Consider the following 14683-nt stretch of genomic DNA (forward strand, 5'->3'; position numbering starts at 1 on the left):
CCTTAAAATGTAACCCACGTTGCCACAATAAAGGCAAAGACCCTTGACTCTCTGCCGATTCCTCTCCTCTTGGGAAAGACGAGCTCTGCCCAGCTGCATTGGTTCAACCTCCATAGCATGACTGGCTTGTTCAATAGATCTGGCAGTGACACGCTCCAGAGCCTCACGCCTCAGTGAGTGAGGTAGTAGCTGTTTGCGTCGTCGAAGACGGGCATCTACTTGAAGAGCTAGGTCGAAAAATCTGTGGGTAGGTCCATGGCGACGATCTCCCACTGAACACGATCTCTCAAACCATGTAAGAAGATATTCCACTGCGCCTCTTCATTCCATTTGCTCTCTGCAGGTAAAGTCCGAAACTCGATGGAATAATCCGATACAGACTGGGTCCCTTGTTGCAGACTTGCTTCGCGGCCTGCTACCACACGATCAGTGAAAAAGCTTCAAAAGAAAGAATCGCAAGGATGTTTATTCTCCCACACCGCCGTTCCCCACTCAGCTGCTCGTCCAGATAACCATGTAAGTACTAGCGCGACCTTGGACGGCTCGGTCGAATACGTCAATGGCTGTAGGGAAAAGAACATGAAGCATTTAGTTAAAAATTCTCTGCAGAAACTGGGCTCACCAGAGTAAAGTTCTGGCGGCGGTAGCGCTGGTTCGTGGCGGTCAGTGGTGCTTGCTGCAGCAGGGTTACATCTGCCAGGGCTGGCGCAGTGGGAGATCTCATCCGCTGAAATTGCGTGTTTAGTTCCAACATTTTGGCGACCAGGGAATCTCCACCACAGACTGGGAGTAGCACCTGTGACTGCGTCAGCATCGCCAAGGCAACGCCGCAATCAAGCCGCCACACCTGTGGATCGTCACCACCTGATCCCCATCAAGCTCACCCTTCTGTTGGAGCAGGGGACCAGGTATCAACGATGCAGTGTACATTGTTAATGCTTATTTTTGGCAGATCTTGAAGACATCTTCTAAACACTGACATTTTGCATGGTGCGAGAGCAAACCGGAACCTGACATCCCGATTTTCTGGCGACAGCTGAAGTTTGTCACTACACTTGTCACTACACATAGTCTATAGCTGCCATGATGAGGTCATGTTAATGAATTGTATTGCTTGAGTGTGTTAGATAAAGAAAAAGTTGATTTTACACTGTTCACATTGCTTGGTATAAAAATATTATTTAGAAAACTAAATAAATCCACTATTTGATTTGGTGAGCATTCCATCTGAGAAATTGAGTTTTGGAAAGGACGGAATGAATAGATGAGGAATTGACACAAATGCAGGCCGACATCAAATGGAAAGACTTAAAAAACCAGGAGGAGAACTAGAGAACCATCTTTTAATTCCTGGTCTGTCTGTCTTAGTTTAGTTGGTTCACATATTTACTGCCTCAAGGTATATTTTCATACTGTATGTTTCTTGTCATAAATATTGTTAACATCTACAATCTTTCTACAATCTTTCGACTTCAAATGTGAGTTATGTGACTGTACTTGAGATTTAAGGCATATTTCTATTATTGCTTCAGTAATGTTACTCTATAACACATTTCTAACTATTCCTTGTGCAAAGGCTAGTAACCAGAGAGAGGTGGGTGGATACTAGCAATATTTAACAACAACTTAGAAGTTTTGTGCACTGCTTTGAAACTTGTAAGCTTCTGTCACTTTTGAGCTTGACAGTCCACTTATTTTTTCTAAAAAAAGATATTATTCATAGCTATATGTTACATGGAAGGAAGAACATATTAGTACATAATCATAATTACGTCTTTAAGTTGACTAGTTTCTTGAAGTTTTGCAATCACTTAAATGGAATCATCATACTAAAAAGAGCAATGCATTACACAGTCTAACTAAAGAACATGCTACTGACTTCTCTCGAAGATACAGGCTTTACAAAATATGAATATAACCCACACATTTACTGAAAACTACCGAGAAATTGTACTGGAATATATAAGGAAGATAAGAATCCCAGAATACAAGAAGATAATACTAGAACTAGAACTAATTTAAGTTAGTATTTATGAGGGCTGGTAAAGTACCTGTCATCTTGTGTGGGTCGAAAGTATCCTGCAGACAGTATGTTGAGAGATAGAACTTTTGGGTCTATTATGGTCTCATCTGCTTCCGCTGTGTTCCGTATGCGTCCTGTAAAACATAAGCAAACATAAATTAATCTATTTTTTTTATATATCTGGTTTTAGGGCATAAGAGTGTAAGATTAAACTCACCAACAACTATCTCTCGCACTTCCTTCCACTTAATATCTCGTCCTGTCTCATGTACTATGGTAACTGTAACTCTCCTCTGGATGCCCTGTTAGATAAATATGTTTCATGTTATAGTTACATACAGTAGAGTACACTGTAATATTGTAGTCTAAGGGGAAGCGGTCGTGACATGCTGCTTCGTGGTGTGGTGTGTCGGCACCTCATCGAGATGAAAATATTTCTACTTTTAAGAATGCCTCACGTGCACCGCAACCATTTAGCTTCACCTTCTGTGAATCAATATAGACAAGCTCAGTGAAGATGGAGACACAGATTAGCACTTACTTAATGTAGCAGGTACGACCGAGGGAGTTGCCCAAGAAAGGGGGTGTGGTGAGAAGGATAAAGGTGGCCGGAGAGAGTTGAAAGGGTGTCTGTTGCTGGCCGGCAGGAATAGAGGGTGACACACCGACTCGCATGTGAATGTATTGTTGCATAGTTGACGTGTCTCATTGGACTAGTGAGATGGGTACGAAGGGTTGTATAATTAGGGAATGTGGGATGAGGGTTTAATGCAATTATAATAAAGATTTGTTTTCCTTTGCAGTACGGCAACGGCTATTTCGGCTCTGTGAGGCCTAATCGTTGCTTTTGTTATTTCCTTATTTGTTTGGAGTTTGTTTTTAGGTTTTTTTATGTATGATGATGTTTCCTCTAGTCTGCCCGGTAAAGGAGGGTATCTTGGCCTAGTAAGGAGGCCCAGGCGGACTAGTGTTATTTTTGTTTGTTTGTTTTCTGTTGAACTCCTCCCACTGTGTGAATACCACGAGGATGGAAGGTAAAGCACTGTAGGCAGAGATGAGACATCTATTAACCGTATGTGCAGTGTGTTTCACTAGGGTGTTCTTTTGAAAGTCATTTTATGATTTGCATGTATTTCTTTTGTTTCTTCAATTTGGTTTGCTGTGCTGTGGATGTATGTGAACCATCATCTCTGCTGAGGTAATTTGGGGACCATCCTCGTGCATAGCCTTTGTGTGAGTGCCAGAAAATAAATTCTGGCAACTTTTACCTGAACCTGTTTCGTGTAAAAGTATTAATTGAAGAGAGTAATGTAACATTAATAAATCCAGTAGCAGATTATTGCAGGGTATTTTCAGTGCATATACTGTAATCCACATGTCCTTTGTTAATACCCTCTCATTTTTGGTTCGTTTTTATCTCTAAAATAAATCTGTTTTGAAAGACTCGGTTAAGATACTTATTAAGTGTGTCATTCATCGAGACACTAGGTGTGTCCCAAATCGCTGGAAGGCGGGACTTCGATTGCCATTTGCTTTGGTGTTTGGATTAGACTGCCTAATATAACCTCTGTCTGCCTCACTTCTATGCTATCTGCCTACCGATTTGGATCTGTTTGTTGTGAATTTTAAATAAAATACTGCATATGGACTCGGCTCGTCTGGTATAGTATCATAAGATGTTTATGCCTTGACAACCCTACTTAAAAGTGCATAATTTATTAACATCTATTATAAAATATAGATAACTATTATGCTCAAAACTGCCAAACTTGAAAGTTGCTACAAATGCAATAATATCCAGTCGATCATATTTGTTATGGTGCCAGTGAAAATGTTGGCATCGGAGGTGACCAAACCAGGACCTGTATTCTTAAGCCTAATGGCGTCTTTACACAGGCTAGTTAAGGTGTCTCTGAGGAGGATTACATTTCTTGGTAAAGACCCAATGCCGATCAACAATATGCCGGTTCTGACCCTCGTCAGACCCTAGTATCAAAGGCGACTCTGGTGCGGGTCAGGTTTAGTGTAAATGAAGGTGCATTAAAGCCGTTCTAAACTACGTCATTCATTGCCACATCAGCAGAAAGCCAGAGAGTGAAAACACACAGCAACATTTGATTTAGGCTAATAATAACAACACAGTTTATTTAAAGAATTCAAACATACATTATTCTTTCATTTTTTCATAGAATGATGTGGAAAAATGTTTCGAGGACTTCTGTTTGTGCTGTGGCTGTTTACTCAGGCAGGCTTTCCAGTTTGAATGCATGATGTACATTTTGAGACTGTTTTCAGCCATTAAATTTAGATTAAAGTTTTTAATGGCAAATTACATTTATTTAGTTTCTTTTCTTTTTAAAGTTAATTTAGAAATATGTTTGGAGTATCATTGTTTGTGACTCTGATTTTTTTATTTGAACTCATGACATGAATTGTTTAAATTCCTTGCTCCTTCGTAAGGAAAAAACAATACTGTGACACGATCACACGCAGACTTCTGTTAACGCATCCAAAACTGCTTTAAATATTAAGTTTGTCGGAAATTATGCAGTGATGCTCAGTATTGCAGGAGTTATATGAATAGCTCTCGTGTTAAGCAGATGGATCTGCGCAGCACGCGCATGAAGTCGGACACTTACTAAATCACAAATTTAACCTTACTCTATGATGTAATGAGAGTGAGTGCTTTTCTTATCGTTTACCTCAAAACAGTCGCATCATAATAATATAAGTGTACTTCGGTTCAGATCGTCAAGTGAGAAGACTAGTGCTTGTGCAAAGATGCCTGGCCATAGGAGCATACATTAATTAGGTTCCATCGAGCTAGGATTTAAATCCAGGATTTTTTGTTATATTTCCAAACGCATCTCATTGAGAACAATATTTCATAGGCCTACACTACAACAATCTGGTAACATTTGCTGTAGGCCTAACCCTGGAACTGTTAATTTACCTGGTTGGCAGTAATTCGACAGTAAATTTTATCGTTTAATAAAGACAGAATTTTATTAGTATATTGTTCAAATTTTTGTAGTTATGTTCAGCATTATTTCACATAATTTTAATTCCTGTGTAATGCGCTTTATAGCTGCATTAACTATCTGTGTAAATAAAAATTGGTTTGTGGAAAACTTGAAGTTAAATAGAAGACAAGAAATGGCAAAAAGCACTGCACAGGTTATTATCACTTTGCCTTCAGAATTCTGTTGATATTTTCAATACATAATGGTAGGTTTTTTTATGGGAAGTGGAGGAGCCTTCATATGATACTGTAAAACATTTCACAAATGATGCATTTGGTTGTCTTTAATGTTGTTTAATTTGAAGCCCAGACAATTCTGATTAAATCACTGTAATCATTATTTTTACTCTTTGTCTATACTCTGCTGAATAATCTTTTAAGTCTCTTAAAAGTCTTCCTCCCTACTCCTAAAATTGTTTGTTTGACCTTAAAGATCCAGTGTATAATTTTCAGAGGATCTATTGAAAGAAATGTAACATAATAGGGTATATAAAATAAGTGTTGTTTTTATTGTCTTAGAATTCGTTTTTATCAACATACACCCCTGAGCCACTTGCATGGAATTTAGAAGCCCTACACAGACAAACTGCGTTAAAGAGTGTGTTTAATAAATATGTTATCTCCTTCGGCAAAGAAGCAAAAATGTGATAACATCGTTCTGTGAGAGCCGCAGTAGCACTTTGAAAGGGAGGGGAAAGGGGTGGAGTGAGCTGTTCTTGCAATTCGCAACCTCAATGCTAGATCTTGCTAATATCCTCAAATCATCAAATTAAGAGCTCTTTTGAAGATTAAGATGCTTTGTGAATAATTAATCTTCACTATGATCATCTCTGTAATTTTAAGGGGAAATGCCCAAATTTCAAAGAATTGTCTCAGAATTGTGTGACTAAGAAAACCTTTTTTCAAAAACACGGGCCCAGACCAAAAGAAAATTTTACTGTGTTAAGCTTATCATTAAAATATTACAGGATACAATATCAGAAGGAAAGAAATGAAAAGGAAGGATAATTACAAAAGAAAGAACAAAGAACAAATCCTAGTACCTGATGTAACATGAAAGTGCCATGGCATGGCAAGCCGACTCCATGGTCTACAACTGATGAAACATAGCTGCAAGAAAAACATAGTCCAGGTTATCTCGATAAGAAAGTAGATGCAACATATACGTCTTTTAAACAAACAAACAAACAAAAATTATGTTTTAAAGCATTTTGAGTTTAAAGTGCTGAAAAATGTATCTTTCCCAGAAATCAAGTCAAAGTTAAAGGGTTAAGGGTGAGATTAGATACTTACTCCCCATTGGCCTCTAGCTCACATATTTCAAAGAAGACCATCAGGTCATATTTACAGTGACATGGTCCTGCTGTAGGTTGTTTGAGAGCTGTCAGTTTGGTAGCAGGAACTACATACAAAACAGAAGAAAACTAATGAGAAGAATCAAGTTAATATTTTGGTAATCTTAAACTAAAGGATAAAATCAATACTCAGTGACACATGAGGTTACTAGATATTCAAGGGAAAGCGGTGGGTATGGATCAGAGAATAGGAGGATTATATAAAAGATTATAGTTATAGTGGAGCAGGATTGGAAGGTCTTGGTACATTGTTAATGCACATTGCTGTTCAGATGAATAAAGTAATGTAAAGAACAGTGATCCCTAAACATCTGCACATGTCACAAGGAATATTTAACTTTAACTCAATGTCCCTGTTAAATCATTTGGTAAGCAGAATATTGAAACAGAAAGTACGGGTATCAAGACGATAGACTTATCTATTTGTGATTCAAAACCTCACCCTGTTGCCCTTCTTCCTGGAAGTGCATGATGCGCTTTTGAAATCATGGTCAACACACTTTACGGCACGCACATGATTTACAGGCTCATTTGCTCTCTCCACCCTTGATGGCGGGGTGGCCAAGGGATTTGTTGAGATTCCCTAGGTGAAATGTGCGGTTAGGGTGCATTTGTGCCCGCAGAACACTGCAACCTGGCGGAACCGACTAAGGTTCCTTTTTCGAAACCTGTATGTTTAACCTGTCACTCATGGAATGGGCTTACAGTGCTGTCGATGAGGGTGCCTCTCTAGCAGACATTTGTAGAGCTGCTGGTTAGGCTACAGCCAATACCTTTGCGAGATTCTATATTCTTGTTTTCAGCCTGCATGTTACTGAATGAATAACGGCTATGGTGGGCAACTGCTCTCTGAGGTTATATGCACGTTTTTATAAAAGCCTGGTATCTTTCTTAATGGACTGTGAGAGGGTTGTCTTTGTAGAACTTATGACTGTAGTCTTGGCAGAGAAATCACGTTGTGCGCCAGATACTCAAGAGTTCGACCTTGTAATAGGTAGGCCCTATGTGTTCTTGTTAATTCAGTGAAGCTTACTACTTTTATTAATGCAGTGTAGTGTCAGTAAACTCCATCTACTTGCGGTAAGTTTTGGGTAATACTAGCCATTAGAGTGTGCATCGTTCTCATTTCTACAAGACTAGGTCTTTTGGGAATCTTTGGCATACTCTTCAACATAATACGATTTGGGACATACTTATTCTATTTTCGAATACTACTTAGAATGGATAGTATGCGAATTGGGCGCATCAGGGAAAGAAGGTTACATGTGTTACTGAAACGTTTTGTTTCATCAACTTGGGGGTACACATTTTGATGGCATTAAAGCTAATGCACATTTAAAATAAATTCAAGTTTAATTATTTGTGATTTATAAGGTTTAATTAAAATGCATTATAATGTATTATAATCATTACCTATGTTTTCCGTCAGAAAAAGGAAATATAGGAAATATAAAGAAACGAACAATATTAAAAAACAGATACATACATACTGCAGAGGTTTAGGGAGTACTGCACCATTAAGCTCAGTTTCAACTCACAGAACACCCTGTTTCACTCATGCAGTACTATTTATTTCTGGTATATGTCAAAGAGAAATGCCAGAAAATGTCCATCTGTTTGATAAGGAATAGAGAGACTGACAGAGAGAAAGACACACACCCACTTGCACACACACACAGACCGTTTTTTAACAGGCCTAACAGCCCCTGGAACAAAGTGTCCTTTAGTCTGTCAATGCCGGAAAAAATCATGTGACTCCCTGAGAAATTAAGGTAAATGAGTTGACACTTTCTCTACCCATCCAAAAATGTTTTAGGGTCAAATATTACCCTATAGTCCAATTATAATCTGAATCATATTGATGAGCTAAAACCTTAGATTTTTACAACACAGGTAGGAAAACATACAGTGTTTATTAATCAAGTCCCTAGCTAGATCAGTATGTATACAAATTCAGGCACTGACAACTACAGACCCTCATTCACTATATATTAGGACAATGATACAAACGAATACAGCAACAGGGCAGGTTGCAAAAAACTTTACTGATTTTTATCACGTCTATGTTGTGTCATGACGTTTTTGCAATGATGAGTTTATGCTTTACAAGTAATGTCCCTAACTAAAGAGACTTCAGAAGACAATTCTGCTGGGACAGATGAAAACAACTGTTTTTTGAATCTACATTTCAAAATGATCTTTGTTTAGGACATCAAACTTTATTATTTCAAAAGATTAAATGAGTCATCGGATAAAAATCTGACTTTTTCCTTATGTGCTATAATCAGGTCCCCGGTGCATCTACCAACAGAACCCAGTAACTTTGTTTTGTGAGACTGTCACTGCAAGCATGTGAAAATGGAGCCGATCAGATTTAGCTCCCCTTCTTACATAGGAAGGGGTTCTTATTATAATATTACTGCCCATAATCTGCATGTTTCCATCCACTATAAATAGAAACCTGCTTGTTTACGCAAATCACTTCATGATTTTTTGCATATGCACAAAAGTTTTCAGATTTATAAAGCCATGCGTACGCCAGAACCTGTGCATAATTCCCTTTATAAATCCCTGGCGGGGGAGGAATGTGCGTACCTCCACTCCATCATCTCCCCAATATAACCATAAATGGTGCTTAAAATTCCTGGTTTAACTATGCATAATGTCATCTGCATATCATTTCCATATGCATATACATATTTCCATTCATGTGATGGACAGTGTCCACAATAATATCACCATTGATCACAAGTGCGCACCATTGATCCCTGTTCTTGCTAGAAATGTTTTAAATACATAAAATATGTTTTATAACACGATTTCTGCAATTTAGTTTAAGAGGAAAAAGCATCTTATACTCCTCGCTGTTTTTAAACATTAAAACACGCAACATACCAAAGCAAAGTGTATAAAATGTTAAAAGCAGTGCATGAACAAGAAATCTATGTCTATATATCTTGTATAACTTTTAGTCGTCACTTGAGTGATTTAATAAATCACAACCTTTGCATGAAAATTGGCATACGCAACGTTTATAAACGAGACTCCTTGGAAATCTGGAAAACATCTGCTGTGTAAAAACGTCTGCTTAACATCTTAGAAAGAGCAGTTTTACATCCATTCTAAATCATAGACATCTTACAGACATCTCTATAGGACATCTGACAGCAGACGTCTCCCAGACACATTGCAGATGAGCAAATGTAAATGCAGACATCGAATAGATTTCTGTTAGATGTATGTGTGCTATCAGGGTTGTTTGGCTGTGTGTATGTATGTCAATACAGTGTTTGCGTTAATATGTTTAGCTGCAACTATTTGTCACTACTGATAATTGATTTGCTAATGAATAGCAAGATATCAAGCTTTTAAGGGTAGAATCAGGGCTGCACGAAATCAGCGGCCAAAGATCTTCAGCAGCAAATTCCACAGATTTTAGCGCTTGTCATTGACAAACACAACGTGAGAACATTACTAGGTTGCGCTATTTGCTGTGACAGATTTTGACATGCCAGTTGTAAGATGGTGCGAAGTAACTCATTATAATAAAAGGAGACATACACCAAAACGTGTTGCTGTAAGCATAGCTGCTTTAGACAGGCAAAAGTGGTGTTGTTTACACTTCATTTAATGAAGGCTTTAATAAATCATGCCACCTTGTGGAAAATGTTTATCCGATGAGCCCTTTAAGGAATATATGATTTATGATACAACGCCAGATAATGTACTAAGACATAATGGGCTAACAATGATGTCAATTATTTCCTCTATTTCTAAACTTTTAAGTTGTTTTCCTTTGTAAAAAGTTATGAATTTATTTAAAGATGGTTTTATATTTATATTTCTTATTATATATACATATATATATTTCTGGGGGGTGGGCTGTGTGGTAAGGGAGAAAATTGGTAAAATCAATAGGAGCATTCTTAATGTTTTCACTCTGCTCTTTCCTTAGTAAAAATATTAATAAACACAATATGACTGAAATCAAATAATTTAATCCCAGGGCATTATACAGACTAGAGGCTGAGTTTCAGAGACACTGGCCTTAAGCACTCATAACCATTACAGACCCGGCTTCTGCGCTTTAATGATTGAACAAATAGACAAGGGTGGGGCCGGCAGTTTGGCTTGCTCCTCCCCCTCAAGTAGGTAGGAAACAGCCACGCCTGCTGCACTGAGGGCGTGGCTTGACAGTGAGTCCAACAGAGCCCCATTGAAGACCTCTGGCAACAGGTAGCGAATCAGCTCCAGGTTCTTCTCCCGATCAGAAAGGGTATTGTTATCTGCGGCTACACCCACCACCAACAACAAAAAAACTGTGACATGGGCACAGAGACCTCAAACAGCAACATCAAAACCAGGAGTATTTGCTAAAAAGCTTTATTAAAAAACATTTTTTAAAATTGTTGTTTCTTTTATTTTAAATCAATCAAATGCTCATTGTTCTCACCAGGTTTGGAAAGTGGCATGACTCTCAGGAACTGTTGTCTGCATGGACGCAATGGGCTGAAAAAAATACTGGTTATTTCATAACAGCTGTGATGTTTTTCAATGTGAGTTGGAAACTAAATCTTTTCCAAGATCTACCTGATAAGATCCTTGCAGAGTGGAGGGAAAGGCTGCTTCTGGTAGTGTCCAAATACTTCAAACACAATTGGCTGAGTTTTAATGTACTCTATAAAGGACTTGGTCACCTCTACAGCAATCTGGAAAATCAGAAAAAAAATATTTTAGCCTTAGCCTAATAAGACATTTTGTGCCTTTAGATATACTTTTGCGTGTTGACAGACTCTTGTGACGAGCGGGCCAGTGGCAAATCAGCGTCGCCAAGGGAATGGCGCAATCAAGCCAACTCACCTGCAGATCGTCACCACCTGGTCCCCATTAAGCTCACCCTTTTTAAACAAAGGAAGAAGAGCTTGTTCTCCACAGAGAGTCCCTACTAGCCTGTGGTATTTTTCCTTCTCCAAACAGAGACCAGCGGGTGACGAATCTACACTATATGACTCGACGCAACGCCAGAGTCCACGCAACGCCAGAGTCCACGCCTCCACGACTTACCACATTGAAGCACGAGCACCCACACGACTTTGCCGGACTGAGGAGGAGCCATCTTCCCCACGGCCTTCTCTCCGGGAGTCATCTACAACACTCTGCATATACAATAAACCACCCTCCAGGGCAAAAATGTTAAAGTTCTGTGTCTGTCTCGTCTCTGCCTGCCACAGTGGTGGAGAATGCGGGCATATTGAGACGGCACTTTCACTAATACAGCCTGGTTTTCACCCGCAGGGAATCGCTCTCTCTCTCTCTTGTTCGCCCCTCTTCCCCGATGGCGGAACAGGAGGAAATCATTCGCTGCCTCACGGACATCTCTGCTCAACAACATCGGTTTACCAAACAGCTCACTCGCCGGCAAGAGCGACTGGAACACCAGTTTGAGACCGCACAAGCCAATGCCGCTCGAGTCCCACTCCCAGATGGCCGCGCCACGGCACACTTCCACCTCACCAAGTTGACCGAGTTGGATGACATCGATGCCTACCTCCACACCTTTGAGATAATCGCTGTGAGGGAAGCCTGGGACCGAGACGATTGGGCACGGATACTGGCTCCCTTCCTGACCGGCGAGGCACAGAGGGCGTATTTCGCGGTCCAAACCCCGCATCAGAATGACTACGACAGGCTGAAGGCGGAAATCCTCGCTCGGGTTGGTTTGTCACCGGTGGCTGCCGCACAACACTTCCATCAGTGGGTGTACAACGAGCAATTCCCGTCCGGATGCAGGCCGCCCAGCTGTCGAGACTCGCTCATCTCTGGCTCATGACGGAGGGATCCACAGCCCACAAAGTAGCTGAGAAGGTGGTCGTCGATATCCTGCTGCGCACCCTGCCTCGCCGGTTTAGGAACCCCGTAAGCATGAGGAACCCCACCTCCTTGGGAGACGTTGTCGAGCTAGCGGACGCAGCTTTCGCACGAGCTGGGGGAGAGAGAGCGAACGCCCAGCCCCGGAGGGTGAACCCTCCAGTCACCAAAAGTGGATCATTTGGGAAAGAACAGCGGGAGGATGATCGCTTACGCAACTGTTGGAACCAGGTACGGGTTGTTGACGACGAAGTCCGACACCCAGCTCCTCACCCCTTGCCGCACTTCGTGGTGAAAAATGGTCTGCTGTACTGTGTCGCCTTAAGGCGGGGGGAGGAGAAGACCCTGTTTGTTTTACCCAAGGGGAAGGCGGGGGCAATTTAGAGCATTGGGCTTGTGATCAGAAGGTTGCCGGTTCTAATCTCAGTGCCAGCAGGCCATGACTGAAGGCCATGACTTGAGCAAGGCACCTTACCCCTGATTGCTCTGCAGTAATGTGCCACTGTATAAAGCTACTTGTAAGTCGCTTTGGATAAAAAAGCGTCTGCCAAATGAATAAATGTAAATATCCTGGTAATCGTCGATTACGCCACCAGATACCCGGAAGCCCTCCCTCTACGAAAGGCGATTGCCTACGAAACAACCAAGGCGATCGCCAAGGAGATGTTCCTTCTGTTCACCTCCTCTAGGTAAAACAACTCCGCACCTCGGTGTACCACCCGCAGACGGATGGATTAGTGGAGAGGTTTAACCAGACCCTGAAGAGGATGTTGCGGCGAGTGGTGGCAGAGGATGGGCGCGACTGGGACCTCATGCTTCCCTACGTTCTCTTCGGAGTGAGAGAGGTTCCCCAGGCATCCACCGGGTTTACCCCATTCAAACTGCTGTTTGGCTGCCAGCCCCGGGGGCTCCTGAACGTGGCCCGAGACACCCGGGAACAACAGCCTACCCCGCATAGGAGTGTAATTGAACACGTACAGCAGATGAGGGAGCGAATTGACCGGGTAATGCCACTCGTAAAGGAACATCTGCTAGAGGCCCAGTGCACCCAGAAACGATTGTATGACCGGCCCACCCAACCACGGGAACTCCAGCCGGACGACCGCGTCTTGGTCCTAACCCCGTCGGCTACGTCGAAGTTCTTGGCTTCCTGGAAGGTCCCCTACACCGTTCTGGAGAAGCTAGGGCCGGTCAACTACCGGGTCCATCAGCCGGGTAGACGGAAGGTGGAGCAGCTCTACCACGTGAATCTCCTAAAGAAGTAGGTGGCCCAACAGATGGCGGCCTGCGCGGCGACGGAACCACCAGTGGTTCACGTTGGGGAGCAGCTCTCCCCGGACCAGAAGAGCGATGTAGAGGCCTTGGTCCGTCAGTTCTCCAACGTGTTCCAGCAACGACCCGAGTAGACTCGAATAATCCATGACCCGGGCAGACTCGGATAATCCAACGGGTTGTTGACGATGAAGTCCGACACCCAGCTCCTCACCCCTTGCAGATATTGCTAAATAGAGCACCACGGGACATTCAAATTGGATCTGAATACACAGATGTGATTTGAGGTGACAGTCTGAACAAAGCCATACTTGTATATACTAACCTCAGACCACATGTCTTTATCAGGTCTAGTTGTTGTTTGATGTTGTTCACATTCTAGTTAATGACCGAGTTGTTATTCCTATCTGAGATACCTACCTGTTATTTGTTCTTGTGTATGTTATACCTGTGGATGTTATACTCAATATGGATGTGATCATCCGTGGATGTTTGTGCCTGTGACTGTCTCTTACCTTTGTTTTATGGTCACTGTGTGCTGATAAAAGCTCGGCAATGGGCTCAGAATTTTTGGGATTATACTCTCTATACCAATTTACAAGACTTTTAGCCCTTTCTCCGTGCAGGTACATCAGCTGCTTTGCCTTCGTCAAGGGAAGTCTTCTGTGGCAGAGAATGCATTACAATCACGGATTGGCTACTAACGGTGGATGGAAAGAGACATTCCTTGATGGTAAACAGATAATAGAGCAGAGTTCAGAGGTCCGTACCATATGGCTATTACGATGACTCCATAGGGCTGGAAAATTGTATTCAGCCGTCAGTGTCACATTGCTCAGCATTTCTCTGCCTTTTACCACCGATACATCTACTTTGCCCAACCCACCACCCTATAGCCCTACAACACCTGATCCAATGCAAGTTGATCAATATCATCTCACCAAGGAGGAACAACACCACCATATTGTCTGTAATGTGAGGGATCGGGGCACCTCATCTGGGTGTGCCTCCTTTTTAAGGCTCGACCAACTGTGAGTAATAATAAATAAATAATAATAATAATAAAACTGATTTTTTTAAATAATCTAAATACTTCCATTATTAAGAAATACAACAACAAAACATCAAGAAACGGTATTGTTG

General features: G+C 41.4%; 1 protein-coding gene across 1 annotated transcript in view; it reads right to left on the reverse strand.

Moving 5' to 3' along the window:
* kif1aa (kinesin family member 1Aa) overlaps positions 1-14683 on the reverse strand; it is a gene marked incomplete at its 3' end in the record, with an annotated part of 149219 nt that overhangs the window by 35310 nt on the left and 99226 nt on the right. Inside the window, exons 31-36 of the mRNA XM_079460586.1 lie at positions 10991-11109; positions 10854-10909; positions 6339-6447; positions 6089-6155; positions 2241-2325; positions 2052-2157 (exon numbers count right to left, since the gene is read on the reverse strand). Coding sequence (XP_079316712.1) covers positions 2052-2157; positions 2241-2325; positions 6089-6155; positions 6339-6447; positions 10854-10909; positions 10991-11109 — 542 coding nt within the window. The remainder of the gene's footprint in view (positions 1-2051; positions 2158-2240; positions 2326-6088; positions 6156-6338; positions 6448-10853; positions 10910-10990; positions 11110-14683) is intronic.

Source organism: Barbatula barbatula (assembly GCF_947034865.1).
Source record: "Barbatula barbatula genome assembly, chromosome: 7".
In the NCBI taxonomy this organism is placed as follows: Eukaryota; Metazoa; Chordata; class Actinopteri; order Cypriniformes; family Nemacheilidae; genus Barbatula; species Barbatula barbatula.